General features: G+C 40.4%; 3 protein-coding genes across 3 annotated transcripts; 1 reads left to right on the forward strand and 2 right to left on the reverse strand.

Annotated features, from left to right (window-relative positions):
* Window positions 1–1,140: 1,140 nt before the first annotated feature.
* On the reverse strand, window positions 1,141–2,172 carry LOC135351993 (putative uncharacterized protein DDB_G0294196; the record flags this gene model as incomplete). Its single annotated transcript, XM_064551089.1, is given in 3 exon segments — window positions 1,141–1,326; window positions 1,328–1,474; window positions 1,936–2,172. Coding segments are annotated over 3 exon segments (570 nt in total), but the record flags the coding sequence as incomplete, so codon positions are not given.
* A 4,499-nt stretch (window positions 2,173–6,671) lies between these two features.
* Window positions 6,672–14,069, forward strand: LOC135351988 (latrophilin-like protein LAT-2). Its single transcript, XM_064551083.1, has 11 exons — window positions 6,672–6,762; window positions 8,900–9,054; window positions 9,110–9,166; window positions 9,263–9,370; window positions 9,734–10,053; window positions 11,968–12,195; window positions 12,246–12,512; window positions 12,567–13,451; window positions 13,521–13,579; window positions 13,636–13,829; window positions 13,884–14,069. The coding sequence occupies exons 6-7, from the start codon at window positions 12,011–12,013 to the stop codon at window positions 12,472–12,474; spliced, it is 414 nt and encodes a 137-aa protein (XP_064407153.1). The 5' UTR covers window positions 6,672–6,762; window positions 8,900–9,054; window positions 9,110–9,166; window positions 9,263–9,370; window positions 9,734–10,053; window positions 11,968–12,010; the 3' UTR covers window positions 12,475–12,512; window positions 12,567–13,451; window positions 13,521–13,579; window positions 13,636–13,829; window positions 13,884–14,069.
* Window positions 14,070–16,061: 1,992 nt separating this feature from the next.
* Window positions 16,062–18,833, reverse strand: LOC135351992 (collagen alpha-1(XII) chain-like). Its single transcript, XM_064551087.1, has 4 exons — window positions 18,242–18,833; window positions 17,465–18,046; window positions 16,781–17,122; window positions 16,062–16,469 (listed from the first exon to the last, which is right to left on the reverse strand). Exons 1-4 carry the CDS (start codon window positions 18,789–18,791, stop codon window positions 16,240–16,242), a joined length of 1,704 nt encoding a protein of 567 aa, XP_064407157.1. The 5' UTR covers window positions 18,792–18,833; the 3' UTR covers window positions 16,062–16,239.
* Window positions 18,834–20,790: the final 1,957 nt, after the last annotated feature.

The following is a 20,790-nucleotide window of genomic DNA, read 5'->3' on the forward strand; positions in this document are numbered from 1 at the left end:
ATAGGTACACTATATCTCCTGCGGTGTAAGGCTCGTCTCAGACGTCTTTGTACTCCTGTTTCATCAATACGAGAAAGGCTCTCTCTTACTCGATATCGTTGTATTCTTATCCCTTTCCCTCTTAGATAACCATCATAAGTATATTGTCCACTGTTTGGAAACTGGTGAACAAAATCAGCAGTAATAATATCCAAGTCAGATTCGGAGATGTCTGTGCGCTGTAATTTGTTTTCAAATCCAAACTGTATTATTCTTCGCTTGACAGTGCTCTCAGATACATGAAGCACGTGTGCAATATCTCTAACTCTAAAATCAAACGACAAAAGGTGCTCCAACTGAGTCTCAGACACGTTCACACAAGGTCTCCCTCTTCTGTGACTATCTCTTAGGCAATTTACTTCAATATACTTATACACTTCTGTTACTGCATCAACAATGGCATCTCCACACCCAGCTGGAAACAAGTCAGAGGCATAAACAACAACTTCGAGAATGTCTTCACACTGATGAAGTAGACTGTGCACATTGGAAGTTCCTTGTTCATCTTCCACTTGAATAGTCCTTATACCATCTCCAATATTGTTAGAAACTTGATCATTTCATCAGAGCTAACATGAAGAGCCATGACTAGACTAGATTACTACTACACTGCACTGTACTACTTCTCACAGGTACGTAGGTACATGTACTCTGACCTAACGTTGGACCATGCCCTGTGGGGTGGGGCTACAATGGGTGGGGCCACGCCCAACTAGATTATGTACATGGATAGTGTCAAAGTATAGTTGGGCGGATTCCAACTAGTGTCAAGTAGTATCATATCGGATAGATGTCAAGTAGTTGATAGATGTAAGTATACGTAGCAGTAGATGTCAAGTAGTCGATAGATGTCAAGTAGTCGATAGATGTCAAGTAGTCGATAGATGTCAAGTAGTCTATACTATAGATGTCAAAAGTGTACAAGTGGGTAAAGATCGATGTGTGCAAAGCAACCGATAGATGTGTGAGACACCCCTATGAAGTGGGATGTATTTTTGACCTATTTGGCGTTCCATATTATGGTTGGTCTATATATAGTTGCTGTATAGTTAGCCTGGTTGATGTAGTTGCTATATAGTTGCTCTGGTTGCTGTAGTTGCTCTAGTTGCTGCTGGTTGCTCTGGTTGATGTAGTTGCTGTAGTTGCTGTAGTTGCTGTAGTTGCTATATAGTTGCTCTGGTTGATGCATGTAGTTGCTCTGGTTGCTGCGGTTGCTCTGGTACGTTGCTCTGGTTGCTGTAATTGCTCTGGTTGTTCTGGTTGCTGTAGTTGCTTTGGTTGCTGTAGTTGCTATTAATAGTTGCTCTAGTTGATGTAGTTGCTCTGGTTGCTGTAGTTGCTCTGGTTGCTGCAGTTGCTCTGGTTGCCCTGGTTGCTGTAGTTGCTGTAGTTGCTCTGGTTGCTGCGGTTGCTCTGCCTCTGGTTGCTCTGGTTGCTGTAGTTGCTATAGTTGCTCTGGTTGATGTGGTTGCTGTAGTTGCTATAGTTGGTCTGGTTGCTCTGGTTGCTGTAGTTGCTTTTGTTGCTCTGGTTGCTCTGGTTGATGTATAGTTGCTGTAGTTGCTCTGGTTGTTCTGGTTGCTGTAGTTGCTCTGGTTGCTATAGTTGCTCTGGTTGCTGTAGTTGCTCTGGTTGCTCTGGTTGCTGTATAGTTGTTCTGGTTGTTCTTTGCTGTACTTACTCTGGTTGCTGGTTACTATATAGTTGCTCTGGTTGCTGTAGTTGCTATAGTTGCTCTGGTTGCTGTAGTTGCTCTGGTTGTTCTGGTTGCTGTAGTTGCTCTGGTTGTTCTGGTTGCTTTAGTTGCTATAGTTGCTCCTCTGGTTGCTGTAGTTGCTGTAGTTGCTCTGGTTGCTGTAGTTGCTATAGTTGTTCTGGTTGCTGTAGTTGCTATACAGTTGCTCTGGTTGCTGTAGTTGCTCTGGTTGCTGTATAGTTGCTGTAGTTGCTCTCCATGGTTGCTGTAGTTGCTGTAGTTGCTCTGGTTGCTGTGGTTGCTGTAGTTGTTCTGGTTGCTGTAGTTGCTGTAGTTGCTCTGGTTGCTGTAGTTGCTGCATGTAGTTGCTCTGGTTGCTGAAGTTGCTGTAGTTGCTGTAGTTGCTCTGGTTGCTGTAGTTGCTCTGGTTGCTGTAGTTGCTGTAGTTGCTCTGGTTGCTGTAGTTGCTCTGGTTGCTGTAGTTGCTGTAGTTGCTCTGGTTGCAGTAGTTGCTCTGGTTGCTGTAGTTGCTCTGGTTGCTGAGTTGCTGTAGTTGCTCTGGTTGCTGTAGTTGCTGTAGTTGCTCTGGTTGCTGTAGTTGCTGTATAGTTGCTCTGGTTGCTGTAGTTATGCCTCGAGGCGTAGCCGCACGAGGGATACGGTAAAGCTGACTGTGTGTGTGTGTGTCTGTGTGTCTGTGTGTCTGTTCCAGCTGTAACTGCTCAACGGTTGCAATGCGACGAAAACTAACAGCTTCTATAGGCTTCTAGCCACGTTCTCTTGGATTTTGATTCGTGGATTAGCAAACTAAAGCTTCTTTCTCGAGTTATGGCTAGTTTGACTCACATTGAAGGCTGTTGCAGTCTCTTCAGAATCTTTCATAGCATCATCTGTCCGCACAAACTTTCTATTCAACATATGAGTTAGCCTTGCACTAAAGCGCTAGCTTTTTGTTAGCTACAAGACTCAGAAAATACCTGTTAAAACAGCTAGCTAGCAGTAGCCATTTGTGAAATTGATCTCTTTGGACACACCCTTTAATTATTCCTATGGATGTAATGCGCATGCGCGCTCATTCCCCAGATCCTCCTGGCAGAATCATATTTTTCTTGAGGGCCTGGTAAGCCACAAAACACTACTATAGATAACAATATGTATGTACACAAGTCTTTTCTTCTTAAATATTATAATTATACACTGCATGAACTACAGATACAATTTTCTTCTTTCTTGAGGTCCTGGTATTAAAGCCACATAATACAACAATAGATGCATGTAATAAGTCTTTTCTTCTCAGTGACTTTATATAGATAAGCTAACTTTATGAAATAATTATGCACTTCCGCTTATAATTAATTGAAAACAAAATCTTCTTCTTTGTTGCTTCCTAGATCCTTGAGGTCCTGGTATAAGCAGCCACAAAACACAACAATGATACCATAATTATACAATTGCAAGTCAGTTTTAGACAGATTATTTTATACACTTTTTCCTCTTCTATACTTTCTCTTCTATACTTTTGAGCGAAAGTAAATCATGGCGAGAGGCATTAGCACAGCGCCAGCTTGAACACTAGTTGCTATAGTTGCTATAGTTGCTATAGTTGTTCTGGTTGCTGTAGTTGCTGTAGTTGCTCTGGTTGCTGTAGTTGCTCTGGTTGCTGTAGTTGCTGTAGTTGCTCTGGTTGCTGTAGTTGCTGCAGTTGCTCTGGTTGCTCTGGTTGCTTTGGTTGCTGCATGTAGTTGCTCTGGTTGCTCTGGTTGCTTTGGTTGCTCTGGTTGCTGTAGTTGCTCTGGTTGTTCTGGTTGCTAGCTAGCTGTATAGTTGCTCTGGTCGCTCTTGATTAGAGTTGGTGGTGCGCTGATATTCGTGGTGGGCATCAAGTTCCAACCTTGTAATACGATTGCATTTAGTTGCGCTGTAGTGTTTGGCTTTGACAATGAGTTTTTTGTGCGGGTGCGACCAGTAACAAATGTTATGTGATCTCATAATTATGTTGAAGTTATCCGATGGTTTTTTAATGACTTTACGAAACATAAAACACTTGCGACATGATTCGGTTTTGAAATTCATGTGTGGTCAACTATTTTGGTACCATGCATGCTGTATCAATCGTAATTATAGGTCTAGATTTGACAATTCATGCAATTCCATGCAGCTAAACACCAGCCTCAATAATAACCATCACCCCTTTTACCAGATGCATTCATGGTTATCGTATCTGAAGAAAGTTTCTTTCTATAATCAGTGCAAGTTTGCATGAGTCTCTTCAAAGGAATTTAAGTGGTTGCATGGTCCCCATCATACAACGGACACTATATTGAGATTGTATCATGAATCTTACTTTTATTTGCCATGTATTTTCTTTGTATGAAGCACACGAGTCCTATACATAGTCACTGTTATAGCTATTAAACATGCATGTATCAATGAAAGATCTAGCACCCCTTATAGTCAAGATTGTACTGAATACAGTTCAATCAGTACGTATTTTATGGCTGAACAAAATATAATGTAGATCTGTTATAGCTCCAGATATTCATTACGTAGTCGCATGCATGTATTCACCAGCATTTCAACAACATGATATTAAGGTGGAATAGTATACAGCAATGAACATATTATCATGCGATAAATCAAATCAAACAGCTGAGTAATAATGAAAAGTAATATTTTAAAATTACTTTCAGTCTTTTCTTTGCCTTTTCCTTGATTTTGAAATACTTCCACAGTGGAGGCTGTCAAGTAGAGATGCTTCATCTTCTGGGACCTTTTCGGTGGCACTGCTGGTGGTGATAACTTGAGCGGTGACTGCTGGGGTGGTGGTGATAACTTTAGCGGTGACTGCACGGGGGATAACTTGAGTAGTAACTGCTGGGGTGGTGATAACTTGAGCGGTGGCGGCAGTGGCACAGTTGGTTTTGGTGACTGTAGGTATCATAATATTTTTAGCAAAGTTAATTCGAGAATGAATTTGGTTGCTTGTCTTCTGCCTGAATACAGTATCGTTTTTCAGGGGTATTGCACAGAATGTAGACATAGAGTAGTAGACAATGTCATTGTATGTGCTAACAATGTCGATGGTGGAGTCTTTTTTTTGGTATGTTAATATCTCGTCCAATACAATGGACTCAAACCCTGACCAGATACCAGTGGATAGAATCTCTCCTGTCTCGAGAGCAAACTTTTGCTTCTTGGTACAGTGCAACAACCAAAGAGAGTAGATTTTTTTTTATATTATTATTTTTCACATTTTGTGGCATATCTCCTGAAGTAAAGGTGATATGATTTATTTGAGTGCAGGTACTGAAAGTTCAACTATTGGCGCTTCCATTGGACCACCACCTGTTACATCATATGACATCATCACTATGAAATGGCTGTCTAAAGATGTGTACCTCCGAAAATATGTTAGGAATAGAAGTAGCTTATTTGTTTGAGTTAAGATCTGAAATTTGTTGTGTATGTACCTGAGTATATTGCTCATCTTTTGAGCTTCAACAGAAGTCTGGGCTACTAGTAAGTTCTGAGAAATACTGCATTTTGTTGTTTTTTGGTGGCAAATATGTTAGGAATACAACTTTCGATTTTATGCTAGTTAAGGTCTGATTTTTGAGAAGGATGTACTATAATAGTGTAAAATTCATTTGCACTAACTTACAGGAGCTAGACAAGTCTCTTCTTTGCTAGAGCGGCCCTTCTTGTCAAAAATGGTGATTTTGCTCCGTTTTGCAACTTTTGCGACGTATGCAATGATATTCATTGATTTGTGATATCACAAATCATCTTGTTGTTATTTGCTACATCCAAAGGTCATGTGATGTCTACCTGCAAATACGGGTTGTTATAAAACAGGGAATGAGAAATGAGGAAATGAGAAATAAGAAATGAGGAAATGAGGAAATAAGAAATAGGAAATGAGGAAATGAAGAAATAAGAAATAGAATAATAATAATGTATTTATGGTTAACGATCATCACCATGGCATTAATTTTCATCACAATAATTATGACATTGTTATAATAATAATTATTATATAGATGCACAAAAGTAATGACTGATATCAGCCAAGAAGCTAGTAGGTGACTAAGTATTTAGTTATCAAATATATAATTATAGTGGCACCTCCACACAGTACAGGTTGTCGGACACATTGTAAGAATAAAATTTTACCATCGCTTCAGATGGCATGCACAGTGAGCTTTCTTCATTAAAGGTAGCATCAGCTTTCACTAGGCATTGTGGTAATGGGAATTGCTTTCTTCACCCTGTAGCGAGATTGGATATGATACCAGTACAGTGTACTAATGTCATGACATTACTTCCTGCAGCTTTACGACAGGACTGGCAGATCATTAGAATTTGCTTGGTTTGACAAACAGTTTTGGAGGTTTCTTTGCTGTTACTTACATGTAGATGTTGACATTGAGTCCAGTCCATTGACTATCACTTGCCCACCGGATTGTGAAATCAGTGAATGTATTGCCAGTATAGCCACGCATAGGTAAATTGTTTGAGACTGTGGGACTGTAGGACAGTACATGTAAGTACCGTTACGTAGGTAGATCTGATGTCTGAACCATGCCAGTCGTACATGGCACACAAGTAGATAGAGGTAGAGAGTGTCACACCGTGTACCAGAGGAACATAAGTTCTGTATGGTAGCAGAGCACCAGGAGACTTGTCACCAGGAGGTACGTACCTGTAGCTCAGTGGATGTTAGCTTCGTCTTCAGACTTGCTCTGCCCATAGATATGCTCTGCCTAAAAGCTCATTTCTCGTTCTCATTTCTTCATTTCCTCATTTCCTATTTCTTATTTCCTCATTTCCTCATTTCTCATTTCCTCATTTCTCATTCCCTGTTTTATAACAACCCTGCAAATACACAGTTGGTGTTGGTCATTCTGTGTCACAGGGGCGTGGCAATTGAGCCTTATATACGTAGGCAAATCGCCCCAAAAGTCATAAAAAGCACTGTTTTTGACAAGATGGGCCGCTCTAGCAAAGAAGAGGCTAGCCTAACTCCTGTAAGTTAGTACAGATGAAAAGTACACTATTGTAGTACATGCTGCTCAAAAATCAGACCTTAACTAATATAAAATCGAAAGTTGTAGTCTATTCCTAACATATTTGCCACCAAAAAACAACAAAATGCAGTATTTCTCAGAACTTACTAGTAGCCCAGACTTTGTTGAAGCTCAAAAGATGAGCAATATACTCAGGTACATGCACAACAAATTTCAGATCTTAACTCACAAAATAAGCTACTTCTATTCCTAACATATTTTCAGAAGTACACATCTTTAGACAGCCATTTTATACTAATGATGTCATGTGATGTAACAGGTGGTGGTCCAATGGAAGCGCCAATAGTTGAACTTTAAGTACCTGCACTCAAATAGATCATATCACTTTTACTTTAAAAGATATGCCACAAAATGTAAAAAATGTGTACCAAAAAAAAAATCTACTCTCTTTGGTTGTTGCACTGTATGTCTACTTGAGACAAATGAGGACGTCTTATTCTCTTGCCTACTTTTGGCTGTGGTACATGCACACCATTTGGATTTTCACAGCCTTTACATAGGCATGTAGATGTACACGATCGACCCATTAAGTAGCATTTACACCTTGAGGCATAGAGTACACCATGTGAGCAAACTTTTCCAATATTTTTTTTGTTGACTCCACATCTGCAACTCACACACTTTGACACATTACTTGACATGCTGACCTGGCTGAGTGTGTCGCAGTATGGGAGAGCTGCATCGTAATGACCAGATCCGATGGGTTCATAAACTAAGATGATTGTCCCTTCCATAGCACCGTCCTTCGGAGTAACGTATATGGGCTGGCTGCCGAGTGCTGTGGTAATGATTAAAAGTGATAACTGAAGTCTTGTAGCCATAGCTAGTGGCATTAGGTCTCCAAGTGAGCTCGCAAAAAGTCCATCGTGAAGAAATTTGCTCGCTTCCTCAAGGTAATGAACATCATTCACAACAAAGCATTCGTACGTTTGGCGGCGTTCGCCTAAAATTTCATCAACAAATACTTGACGAAGCTTCATGCATAGAGTCCCAATATCAGTATCACCAACCACACCGAGTCTAGATAAACAATTGTTCCATCCTATCCTTGTTTGATGTCATGTTTATTGCTATAGAATGAAAGAAACAGTTTCCATCTTTTTTTATGGGAACACGCTTTAACCCATATTCACTCAGCCTGCTTTGGATATCACTCTGTCTATATTCACTGCCACTGCCAACAACTAATGACGTGAGTTCTTGAAAGTGCTTCACGGACTTTGACATTTCGATTAGGTTCATGTTTACTAAAGTCATACCAATCTGAAATTTCTGTATGGAAGTGTAATAAATTGGTTTTATTAATGACCACATGTATTCAGTGCTATCGATCCTGTCAGATTTATCGATTCCCAATGGTCACTTTTCTGAAGATCCTGGTTCATGACACGCTGCTTAGGTGTAATTCTTTATTTTTATTGCAGATATGGAAGAGGAACATGTAACCAGCTGAACAACAAGCTTTCCTGCAAATTTTTTGGAATTGTTATGACTATAAAATATAGTTAATAGTGCGTAAGCAAGCAGAATGCCAATACGACTTCTATTAAAGAATGAGTTAATATGTTTATGCAGCCTCTCGTTTCTATTTGTCCCTCCTCCAGGAGGTATTCCCGAAAGGCAACCAGCGGAAATATGTCGCTTAATATTTTTCAAGGCATTAATACTTGATCCCTTTGTCATCAGCACTGTCTTTCCATTTTATTGTAAAAGTATCAAGTTTAGAAAGAATCACATAAGTTTTCGATGTATGCTCAATGCATGCTGATGAACTGGTTTTTGGGGCCATGCATGCACTTGTACAACGATTGATTGCTTCACTAGACAATTACAAATCACAGTCAGTCGAATAGCAACCACTGTTCCACTAAAAGTAACTTTTCTCCCCACGGATCCAACCACACCCAGTAGTACGGTGGTTCAGTTGTGCCCTACAAAAGATCCAACCACACCCAGTACAGTGGTTACAGAAGATCCCCTTATATTTGAATATGAGGCAAATGCTAGAGAAGAACTGGCAACTGCTTACACTCTTTTAATGAACATGTACTATCATTTTGTCTGCCCACCCATCCAGGCCCCTGCAGAGGCTGCCAGTGCCCTGAGGGAATTTGTGACGACACAGGATCGACAATTCAATGAGATAGTTGTTGTCCACCTTCTGAGTAGTATAGTCAGTCATGCAGAAGACAATGGTATAGTAACATTGATGACATCTGTGGCTTTATTGATGTGAGTCTATAATTATATACATAAAAAATATTGGTGTTGTTTAATTATTTCTCAGGATGTACTTGAAGTGGCCACGAGAGTGATTAATAGTACTGTATTATACAGAGAGGAGGTGAGTTTAACTGTATTACTTTCATATCGTTATAACTTACGTTACGTAAATGCACTTGCTATAATATGTACTGCGCACACACACACATGCATGCAGGCAGGCAAGCACCATAGCTGGCAGTACCCTGCATGCTAGCTATTGCTGAGAATCTAGTTTTCACTGTACTCCCTGCAGATGTCATGAACACTACAAAAATACACATACGTAAGTATTCTTCCTGGTAGTATCATTCATATGTTTTGTGGCCAGACTTGCTAATTTGTCAAATCTAATTTATTTACTGATATGTGGGCTCATCCAACCATGCAAGAGCAATCTGATAACGCAACTAGACTTCGCCTTATTGTTTAACATGTTACTCTCGAGAAATAATTATACCATCAGTACAATTCGAATGCGTGGTTTCAATTGCAAATTGCGAGTTTTTGCATAGATAGCAGACGATAGTCTAGACACGCAAAGAGTAAGCATGATCATGCACAATCATCCTGTATTAACTACTATATACGATACTACTCGAGGCCATAGCTAAAAATAAAAACTATTCACAAGTTGTTTTCACTGCAGAACTCATTCATGTTGATACACGAGTGGACAATGAAGACTTATACTTCACTAGTATTGATGTGAGAAGCAACTCTGTTCAAGTGCCCTCTGAGTTAGCAAGAATGGTGGCTAACGGAACTGGACCAGTCACTGTGGGTTCAGTCTACTACAAGAACATGAAAGGACTGCTTCCTGGAACTCTACCGGGAGGGAATGGCACTGTGTTAGCGTCCCCCGTGGTCTCCTCCAGTCTGCAGTGTGGAAAAAATATCTGTGACACAGCTAATATTCAGCTCAGTATTCCAGTAATTGTTACACTGAAACATACTGAACGTGCACGAGTGAGTAATCTACTATTTTTCATGTACGATAATTAAAATGCAACAAAATTATGGATGTTATATGACAGGCTCTTATTGAGATTGAAAGCATTATCTATTATGCCCGCTTACTTAACAGGTTTTACAGTAAATAATTGGCCAGCAAACAGTTGCGTATATAGGAAGGGGGGGACTCCAGGGGCTGGAGCCCCCCCCCCCATATTTCTAGGCTATTATAAGTATAGATAATTATGACTTATCCAAGCTGCACTATATTATGTAGATAGTCCTACTCTTTTCATTTCCATTCAAAAAACTAGAGACCCCCATTGAGAAATTGCTTCCTACACCACTGAGTAACATGCATATAATTATGCCTCGAGGCGTAGCCGCACGAGGGATACGGTAAAGCCAAGAGTGCATAAGAAGAGATAATGCTTCTTATGCACTCTTGGTAAAGCTGACTGTGTGTGTGTCTGTCTGTCTGTCTGTGTGTGTGTGTATTCCAGCTATAACTGCTCAACGGTTACAATGCGACGAAAACTAACAGCTTCTATAGGCTTCTAGCCACGTTCTCTTGGATTTTGATTCGTGGATTAGCAAACTAAAGCTTCTTTCTCGAGTTATGGCTAGTTTGACTCACATTGAAGGCTGTTGCAGTCTCTTCAGAATCTTTCATAGCATCATCTGTCCGCACAAACTTTCTATTCAACAAATGAGTTAGCCTTGCACTAAAGCGCTAGCTTTTTGTTAGCTACAATACTCAGAAAATATCTGTTAAAACAGCTAGCTAGCAGTAGCCATTTGTGAAATTGATCTTTTTGGACACACCCTTTAATTATTCCTATGGATGTAATGCGCATGCGCGCTCATTCCCCACGTGTGAGAAAATAATATCCAAGATCCAGATCCAGATCCTCCTGGCAGAATCATTTTTTTGTCTTGAGGGCCTGGTAAACCACAAAACACTACCATATAACAATATAGATAACAATATGCATGTACACAGATCTTTTCTTCTTAGATATTATATACACTGAACTACAGATCCTGGAAGAATCAATTTTCTTCTTTCTTGAGGTCCTGGTAAGCTACATAATACAATAAATAACAACAATAGATGCATGTAAATAAGTCATTTCTTCTCAGTGACTTTATATAGATAAGCTAACTTTAATATAAAATTCATTATAGAAACTAATAACACTCTAATACTTTAGAGCGAAAGCAAAAACATGGCGAGAGGCATTAGCACAGCGCCAGCTTGAACACTAGTTATTATAAGCTGTTGCATGTGGCTCAGCAAGGAGGGAGCAGATGTGGAATTATAGTGATAGCATAGTTGAAATCTTGTGTCTTTCTTGCATTCTCGTCACTGCAATTTGGTGTATACCTATATTATTGTCTTCAGTGGCATAAGAAGTGGGGTGGCTCCAGCCCCTGGAGCCCCCCCTTGTTGGAGAACAATGTTTAGCTTGAACTGTTGAGTTAGCTTAGCTACAGCATGCTGGCTGCAGCCAGCTAGCTATTCAAACTGTAGATTACATGATTATTTAAATGATGGGCTAGGTTTCGAAAGTCTAAAGTGCAAAGTGATAGATCTACCGCAGAGATAATGATTGATCTATGAGCCTATAGTCTCGAATTCCAGCCTCTTTCAGTCTTTGCAAGAATACAAAGTTGGGGAGGGGGTGGCCAGACTACTATGAGCCCCCTTTGCAAAAAATCTTCCTACGCCACTGGTCTTAGATTATACGGCTACAGCTGAATGTCTTGAATGGCGTTATGACAAATTAACCTGAACGGACATGTGCATATAAGCTTCTCTTGCTTGTTTCTATGATACGTTACTTTTTTTACCGATCCTAGTATTATACTTTAGCAGAATATAATTGCGGTTCCCACTTACACACATACACACATACATGCACACAGTGGTAATCCATTATTCCATGGAAGATGGGACGATGTGTGAGAAATGACTAACTCCACACACACTGTATGTGAGTGCACACATCTCACCAACTTTGCCATTCTCCTCAGTGCAAAGCCACTGAACATATCACCAGAAGTGAATCTGTCTCTTGAAGTCATTGGCAACATTGGAGTTTCATTATCTGTAATAGCCATGTTGGTTACCATTGTGGCCTTGGTCTTCTTTAGGTGAGAAAAAACCTTAAATACATATCACAGTGTTTTAATTGGTAATACAGGAGCTTGTGGAATATGCGTAACTTTATCCACATCAACCTCTGTGTGAGTCTAATTCTGGCAAATCTGATATTTGAGATTTGGGTAACTCACCACGGAGGAGGAGGTATAGTAGATCCTGGTTGTCGAACGGTAGCAGTCGTCGTGCACTACTTATTCCTGGTGTCCTTCATGTGGATGCTCATGGAAGGAGTGGTCTTGTATGTGATCCTCGTCAAAGTCTTTGCATGAACGGAAGTACATCATCGGCTTCACCATTGTCAGCTATGGTATGTTTCTTTGTGTATTATAATTTTATGTTCACTTGATCCCTATAATTATAGGTGCCCCTGTATTGTATATGGCCCTTTGTATTCCATTGGGCTTTGCTCTACCTAGCTTGAAGGATAGCTATGGATATGTGGACACCCTGAATTCCATAGTGTGAGTTCATGATCAGTCACTCTCTTATATTAGAGTGATCCATGCAAGCAAGTTATGCACATATGCATGTACATGTAGTTGTAGTACATGCACAAACATAACTATCTTTTTATTTATCCGCATAAATTTTGGCTTAGTTTCGACTAAGCCAAAAGTCTAAACAGGGCATCTGGTTGTACCTTTCCACAAGTACATACAACTCATATTTATCCGGCTATATTTTCCTGAACAGTGACTCCATGCAGAGTCAAGTTTATTAAATAATAGTTAGACACTGTTTTGGAGGTGTCTATGGGATTTAGAAGCCCAAAGGCACTGATTAGTATCCCGAGCGTATAGCGAGGGTACTAAAGTGGCTGAGGGCTTCTAAATCACATGGACACCGACAAATCACATGGACACCGACAAAACAGTGTCTAACTCATTTAGATACTAGTGCACATGCGCAAATCGCTTCACTACAATACAATTACTTGACAATGGAATACTAGGTATACTAAGTACATTTGCAGGTATACTAAGTCCCATAGTATACCTGCTCTGAGGCACTTTTCCCATGTACTTCCCATGTAGATCTTATCAACTAGTGTCTAAGACATTTTATTTCTCTCATCAATTTTACACTATGGCGCTTGCAGCTGCTGGCTGAACACTCATACTAATTTTATTCTGGTGTTTGTTGTTCCTGTGGTGGTGATCCTCTTTGTAAATGTGGGTTTCTTTATTATGGTAATAGTTATCATGTGCAGACACCAAAAAATGCAAGAAAAAAGACAAAAAGTGAGGTATGTGGTAATGATATAATTATGTGCACTTAACTGTGCATGCTGATCGTCTCTTATATACATATACAGTTCTTGGTTGAAGTTGTCTGTGTCACTGGTTGTTGTCATGGGGCTAACGTGGATAACAGGTGTGCAGTCTATATTCATATAATTATAATGATGAATTGCCAATGGATACATGCAGGTGTTCTGTTGTTTGTGGTCCCTGCTCATAGTAGCGCTGTACTAATTGCACTGTCGTATATCTTCACGATTTTTGTTTCATTCCAAGGAGTGGCTATTTTTATACTTTTTGTGCCTCTCTCTGAGCCAGTAAGGGATGCATACTCCAAATGGTGGAAGGAAAAGGTGAAAAAGCATCGATATGAAAGCACCAAGGTATACTATCAAGTCCGATTGTACTTAGTGTATGTACATTATTTTGCATTTCAGAGTACCACTCTCAGCAATGTTCGCAACAATATTACCTCTTCATCTTTGGACAATTCTTTGAAACTAGAATCTAGTGCGTTCAACTCGACCATGGAAACGTCTAGGAACAAGTCAGGTGTGTGATTGCACACATTGAATTAACGTACTGAGATTAATTGGTGTTTGATAATGTGTAGCTAACTTAGGCCAGGCAAAGTAGATTAGTACTTTCTCATTACATACTGGTTTTTGTAAATTTATGAGGCCATGAGGTCTTTACTTATTGTGCACAACTTTTTAAGATAATTATTCATTACACAAACAAGAAATCAGAGACATAAACTTTTCTGTTACACTGTTGGTATTAATTTTGGCTGGGTGTAACTCGTTAAGCGGTCCCACCATTCTCTGAGATCTTGAAGTGACCCGCCAGCCGTAACATCATCGGCATACCAGGCTTGCTTGATTCATGCATCTTCGAGTCGATAGATGAGTGGGGTTATGGCAATTGCGTACATGGCCATGGCTAGTGGATCCCCTTGGGTGGTGCCTTCCTGGGAATGGAGTGTGTTCCCTTCACAATGAATGTCATTTCTGTAGGTGTTGATGATAATTTTTGATAGAGAAGGGCATAACTGTTGAATGTTGCGTAGAGCAGCCTCACGGTTAAGTGAATTGAAAGTGTTTGAGGCATCGACTAGGATAACTGCTTCTGTCGGTTGAGAATCATAGACTTTGCGCATGGCATGAACAGCTGCTTCACACCCCGATATATGACCTGCGTGTACCTGAAGGGGATCTGCTGCATCTTGGATGTCTTCTTTGAGGGTAAATGCAATAGCTTTCCCGATAATTCTCCTAGCTGTCTCTCCAATGCCTATGGGGCGGACTCCTGGGCATTTGTCCGGAGCTATGAGTCTGCAGGCAACAAAAGCTGATATCCCCTTGGGATCCACAAAACTGGTGGTGTCACATAGCTCAGAGGAAGCTGCTTTGAACGAGGTACGGAGCCGTTTCCAAGCAGCTGTGTCCCAGCCTGATGGTTCGGCAGCTCCATCCATCTTAAGGACCGTGCTGCGTATCAATTGTCCATCAATTCGTTCGAAGATAATAGGGTGGGGATCTGTGACTGGTGGGTTAATTAGAGTTTACAATCGTATCCATCTTGTAAGGTTGCTTTTGTGGATTTTTCTTTAGCAAGCTGTCGAGGACACTTTCAGTGGCATTGTTGGGGTCTGCTGTGCTGTCCAGAAGTAGTGGTTTGGATGTTTGATTTTCAGCTATCAGTCTGAGGGCCGCCCTCACCTTGCCTTCTATCATGAATTTTCTGGAAAGCTGGTCAGTTGTATTATTTTTATACTGGTTTTCCTTTGTCAGGCGGAAAATTGGATTGTTCATTCTGCCTTCCTTCCAGAGGCCTAAGCGGCGTTCTAGGTGTTTGGCATGATCTTTTGTTCTTATTCTAGAGTGTGGTTTTTGAAATAGCAAGGCCGGTAGGATCATTGCTGCTTTCATTGGTATTCCTTCTAGAGTAGATCTTTCAGCATAGGCCTGGAACAAGTGCGAGATCTCACGGACAAAAGATGTTCCTGCTTTTCCAGAGGGTATTTTTAGCAGTATAAAGAGCCTCATTTAGCTCCCCTCCCTAATTGTTAATCTACATCATAGGATGGGAAAGAGGCAAATTCCTGCTCCAGTGGACTACTTCTTTGTAGCATTGGTCAATCTTTTCTGTGAGGTGCTCCCTGTCCTTATCACCCCACCGAAAACTACTCGGTTCAGGAGTAGCTGTAAAGCTGGGTAGGGGGTGTACTTCCTCGAAATGTTGACTGTTGTGGTATTGTTCGATTCTGAATGTGAGATTGGGGATCTGACGGTTCTGACGGGAGACAAGATGGCGGTGCTCTCTTATATGTACCATCCAGATGCAGAGATGCTACATGTAGAAACATGCCCCGCCCCTCTATATATAGCGGGTAATTTTCGTGGGGTAAAAAATTCGTAAACTCAAGAAACGGTGGTTTTCGTGAGTAAAAATTTCGTTTAGTCTTGTTGCCTGCCTGCATTCCTACGTACGTTCTGGTAGGCCACGCCTACGTTAAAATGTTGTGGAGGTCAGCTTGCCCACGAAAATAACGAATATTTTACCCCACGAAAATTACCTGCTATACGGTATTGTGCCCCACCCAATAATAAGTATGAGTGGTCCTTCTTGCATGCTCAATAAAATAATGATCAGAGGGATGTTGAACTTGATATGAAATTTACAAGTCTACCCAATCTACCTATATAACCAACATTAATATTACTAAAGCTAATGATTAGTGTGTAATAAATAATGAGACAGTCAGCTTAATTAATTATAAGTCAGTTCAGGCTAATTTTTTGGACTTGTTTCAGCATCCGAGTGTTTGTAGTGGTACTTTTTCTTACGATCCCTCACTCCACACACAACAACTATTATCACAATGCAACAGCATACGCTGAGCAGGATCACCACGATAATTGGTACCACTATGACAGCGGCAAAATTGATGATGACTAGCACTGGTATTTCAAAATCATTGTCGACAGTAGTAGTGTCCGTGCTGGTTTCACCAAGATCATCTATAGAGGAAAGATAGTGCAAGAGATATAGTGTTTAGTGTAAAAGGAAACTACAAGGACACGTATATATACACCATGGCATGCATGCACACATTAATGTCTATAACCTCTATATTAAGTACAGCACATGCAAGCTCTCTATATAATTGGAGGCTGAGCATACTGCTAATTAATTTATGCATGCATTGCGACCATATTATTTTAACTCGCTAAGGGCTTATTCACCATAATTACAGTAAGTCATTAATTTTGACTCCACATACAGCCTGGAAAATTGAGTGAATGAATGTGTGCATTGTGTATATACTTACCATCAGTAGATACAGTGAACATGTTGGTAACGTTTATACCGACAATAGTTGTAAACACAGTGACATTAGTAACAGAACTGCAGTTGACAGCATTGTCCCCCAATGAAGGAATAATGTTTATGACCTCAAAAGAATTAGAAGAGGTCGAAACTTCAATTCTCCATTGATAAATGGCCTCATTTGGTGCTGTGGTTTCTGTTGACGCGTACAAAATGACATCCCCTTCTTGTACGGTGAGATTAAATGACACGCCACATCCAGGAATAGTGAATTGCCAGCGTATGACCTCATCACGATCCAGTTCCCCACTGTTGGTGGCGTTCCGTAGCACAGTTGTTGTGACTATATATGCCAAGAATTGTAACAAAGGCATAATAATACCATTATTATTCGACCACCTTAATTAACATGCACTGAATTATTTTAGGGGGATCCAGATTAAATAATTAGGGACAGGTCAAAATCAAGACAATGACGTGCAAGCATTTCTATTAGCCTCATTTCCGCCAAGTTGCGATTTCCACCATCCATTCTAAATCGGCCTGGGAACGAGGCTATAATAATTATAATTATGTTTCTTATTATGGTACAAAGTGTATGGATGTAAGCTAGTTGTATAATCATAGCAGGATACAAGTCACATGCAATCATTCAATTTTTAGCTCTATATAATTAGGATCTTACGTGTGTTGCAGATCTGTTCTTCTTGAACACTCTGAACACACGACAACTGTGAGAAGTCAGCAGAACTGAAAATATACTGCTCTTCACTGGCAATGGCTACCAAATCTCTTCTCAGAACATTTGACCCGACTCCGATTGCAAACACGTTAATAAGTGGAGAGGCAGCCCTCAAAGCAGCCGCAGCTTCAGCAACTGATGAATAGCCACAGTCGTTAGTGTTTATTGTAGACTGCCCATCAGTTAAGACCATGGCCACTCTAAACACACCGGGATCTGTACGAGCATCGTCTGAATAAACTTGCCGAAGTCGACAGAGAGCATCTGGTATGTTGGTACCTCCTTCACTATATTGAAGATTTACCACAGCATTTCTCAAGGATGTAGCAGTGCTGTGGGTGTCTAGATTAAACTGCTGCCGGGCAGTAGTGCCAAATGTGATCACACCTACTCGATTGTCATTTGGTCCGATTTGCAAACTGTCCACATATTGAACAACAAATTCTCTCACCCGGTTAAAGTTGGCCGACCCAATACTGCCTGATTCATCCAGGACCATCACAATGTCACTGTTAACTCGACAGGCTGTAAAATAATACATGCAAACAGGCGGCAATCACAATTAAGCATAATTTACTGATCAGACTCACAACACAACAAACAAGAATCAAACAAGGGTGAAACCAAACTGAATTGTCTTATGCAGAGGACTATAATAATAGTATACACACATAATTTCACATAACTATACCAGTGAGTCCTTTATAAATAGATACTTACGGTTTCTGTTCGTCAAGGTGTTAACATTTTCGATAAATTCCTGCTCCGTTTCGTTAGATGTCAAGCCACAGTAGACTCGGTTGTAGTAAGCAGCCTGTCCTGGTACATCACACGGAATAGATTCTGTATCAGAAATGTTCAACAGAAACAGTCTCGCTGCTATTCCCGAATAGAGGGGAATCCTCAAATCCCTCCACTGCACACTCGGCCAATCAATGTCAAACGCCTCTCTTATGGCGTCATGTCTCTCAACATTCAGTGCACTATTTGCTTGAGTGGTTAAAAATTTATCTTCATCCACCTGCCATATCCCTCCATTGTAGCCAGGTCGATACGTATCCGTGTCAGTTCCATCTCTTGATTCAACAAAAGCAATTCGCCTTAGAAATTGTCGATCAAAATCGAGCACAGTTTGGATTCTATTCACTGCTGCTCTGACAACATCGGACCCGGATGCTTCTCTTTGCAAAGTCAAGTCCACTCCCTGAGCAGTCAGTAGAGGGAGCAGTGCACTGAGAGTAATCAGCACACTGAAAGTAGCAGTCTTCATTGATTGATTGAGTTGATGTAAATGTGATATAACTAAAAAGTCACAATCGATAATTAATGTGCTTTTGCTGGACTTGTAAGTCCTTTTATAGCTATATCACACAATTTGTGACTCCATAATTATGCCACGTTTTGCATTTTGCATCTAGGAAGACTCCGGACGGAAAGCGTTATTATGAATGGGAACAACAAACATGCGCACGAGGAAAGGTGCACAACTTATGATACTGTACCTATTCAGTTGTGGGTGTGATTTCCACTAGTTGTATGATAATTAAGCACTGTGATCGTCTCATGTCAATACATGCAAAGGATGTCTAGCTTTCTATTGCCTGTTTCCTCCAAGAGTAAGAGTGCTTGTCCCATAATTGCGCATGACCTCATGCATTTGTTTGTGTATAGTTATAAGGCTGTAGAGGCATACTATACTTGAGGCTAGGCATGCAGTCAAGGACATTAGCATAATATTCACCTTGCTTATTAATGAGTACACAAGTTGACATAATAGGAAAGACTATGAGTATCAATGCTGTAATCCCTTTCCTATATAAACATCCTATCTGGTGGTTACACCATTATAAGATATCCTTCACACTTCACATGCATGCATGCATCTGATCTCCCAATCACACATGTCAATGTCCTAATGTATACTGCTTGAACAAAGTATAACTGCTAACAAATGATGTTGAACAAGAGCTAGCATGGATAGGCACACCCCAGTATTTCCCCTTCATATATACATACGCTAGCACACATGCATGTGTCCCCCATGCATGCAGTTCCCATGCACATGTATTCCTACCATGCACAGAGCAAGAGCATGACCTGGACATGTTTTATACACCTGATCTATATACTGCCTCAAAAGGCATTCAGATCTCTAATATATACAGCTGCACACATGCATGCACAAACATCTACTTCATGAATGCATGGGTGGATACAGTGGTTCCAATCCCTCAGCCTCAGGTATCAACATAAATTATACGTGCACTATATATATACTGTACATGTTTTTTACATAATGCATGCCATGCCCAATGCTAGCCTTTCTCTTCGCGGCCTGGAATCAAGGCTAACCCCATGCATGCACCCCTCATTAGTTGTTAACCCATGCATGCACAACAGGGGTAGATCTACAGTGATTTGTGGTGTGTGCATATGTGTGTGTGGGTGGGGAGGTTGTCCATATAATTATGGTTTGTGTGTGTGTGTGTTCACAAAAATGAGCTGTTTGAGCGAACTAGACATGCACGTTCATGGACTGTTTTAACACAATACTACTAATGAGACAGTGGTTGAAAAATAATGGGAAATTTGTGAAGATGCCAAAACTCACTGTTTTAGTTCTAATCCTTGTTGCTTTATAGATTCACGATCTGTCGATCATGCATTATGTAAAGAACAGTTATAGTGCATATATAATTATGTTGATACCCAGGGATTGTACCCACCCATTCATGCAGTATATGTTTGTGTGTGTAGCTGTATAGCATCGATCCATATCTACAAATGTGATGTCGCTTTACAGCATACAGTATGCATGCATGGCTTTGCTAGATCTACATGGTTCATCTACAATGACTGTATAATTATACTGCAGGAACACAGTTTCAGTGCATGTTTTGGAATCGTAGATTTATGACTATAATTATTATGTTGTATGTTTTTTATAGAGATCTGAATGCCTTTTGAGGCACTATATAGATCAGGTGTATAAAACATGTCCAGGTCATGCTCTTGCTCTGTGCATGGTAGGTGCATGTGTATGGGAACTGGGGGACACATGCACGTGTGCTAGCGTATGTATGAAGGAAAAATACTGAAAAAGGCCAGGGTGTGCTTATCCATACTCTTGTTCAACATCATTTGTTAGCGGCTATATTCTGTTCAAGCAGTATACATTATGACATTGTCATGTGTAATTGGGAGATCAGAGTTAATGCCTGCATGGCATGCATGCATGTGAAGTGTGAAGGATATCTTATAATGGTGTA

Source organism: Halichondria panicea, unplaced genomic scaffold (assembly GCF_963675165.1).
Source record: "Halichondria panicea unplaced genomic scaffold, odHalPani1.1 SCAFFOLD_46, whole genome shotgun sequence".
Taxonomy (NCBI): Eukaryota; Metazoa; Porifera; class Demospongiae; order Suberitida; family Halichondriidae; genus Halichondria; species Halichondria panicea.

Bases quoted from the DNA above. Each gene is read 5' to 3' on its own strand.
- LOC135351988 (XM_064551083.1), top strand. From the start codon at position 12,011: ATGACTAACTCCACACACACTGTATGTGAGTGCACACATCTCACCAAC. The intron at 12,196-12,245 runs GTGAGAAAAAAC...TTGGTAATACAG, and splicing joins GTGGCCTTGGTCTTCTTTAG to GAGCTTGTGGAATATGCGTA.
- LOC135351992 (XM_064551087.1), bottom strand. From the start codon at position 18,791: ATGAAGACTGCTACTTTCAGTGTGCTGATTACTCTCAGTGCACTGCTC. The intron at 18,047-18,241 runs GTAAGTATCTAT...ATTATTTTACAG, and splicing joins CACCTTGACGAACAGAAACC to CCTGTCGAGTTAACAGTGAC. The intron at 16,470-16,780 runs GTAAGTATATAC...TTTCCTCTATAG, and splicing joins GTTCACTGTATCTACTGATG to ATGATCTTGGTGAAACCAGC.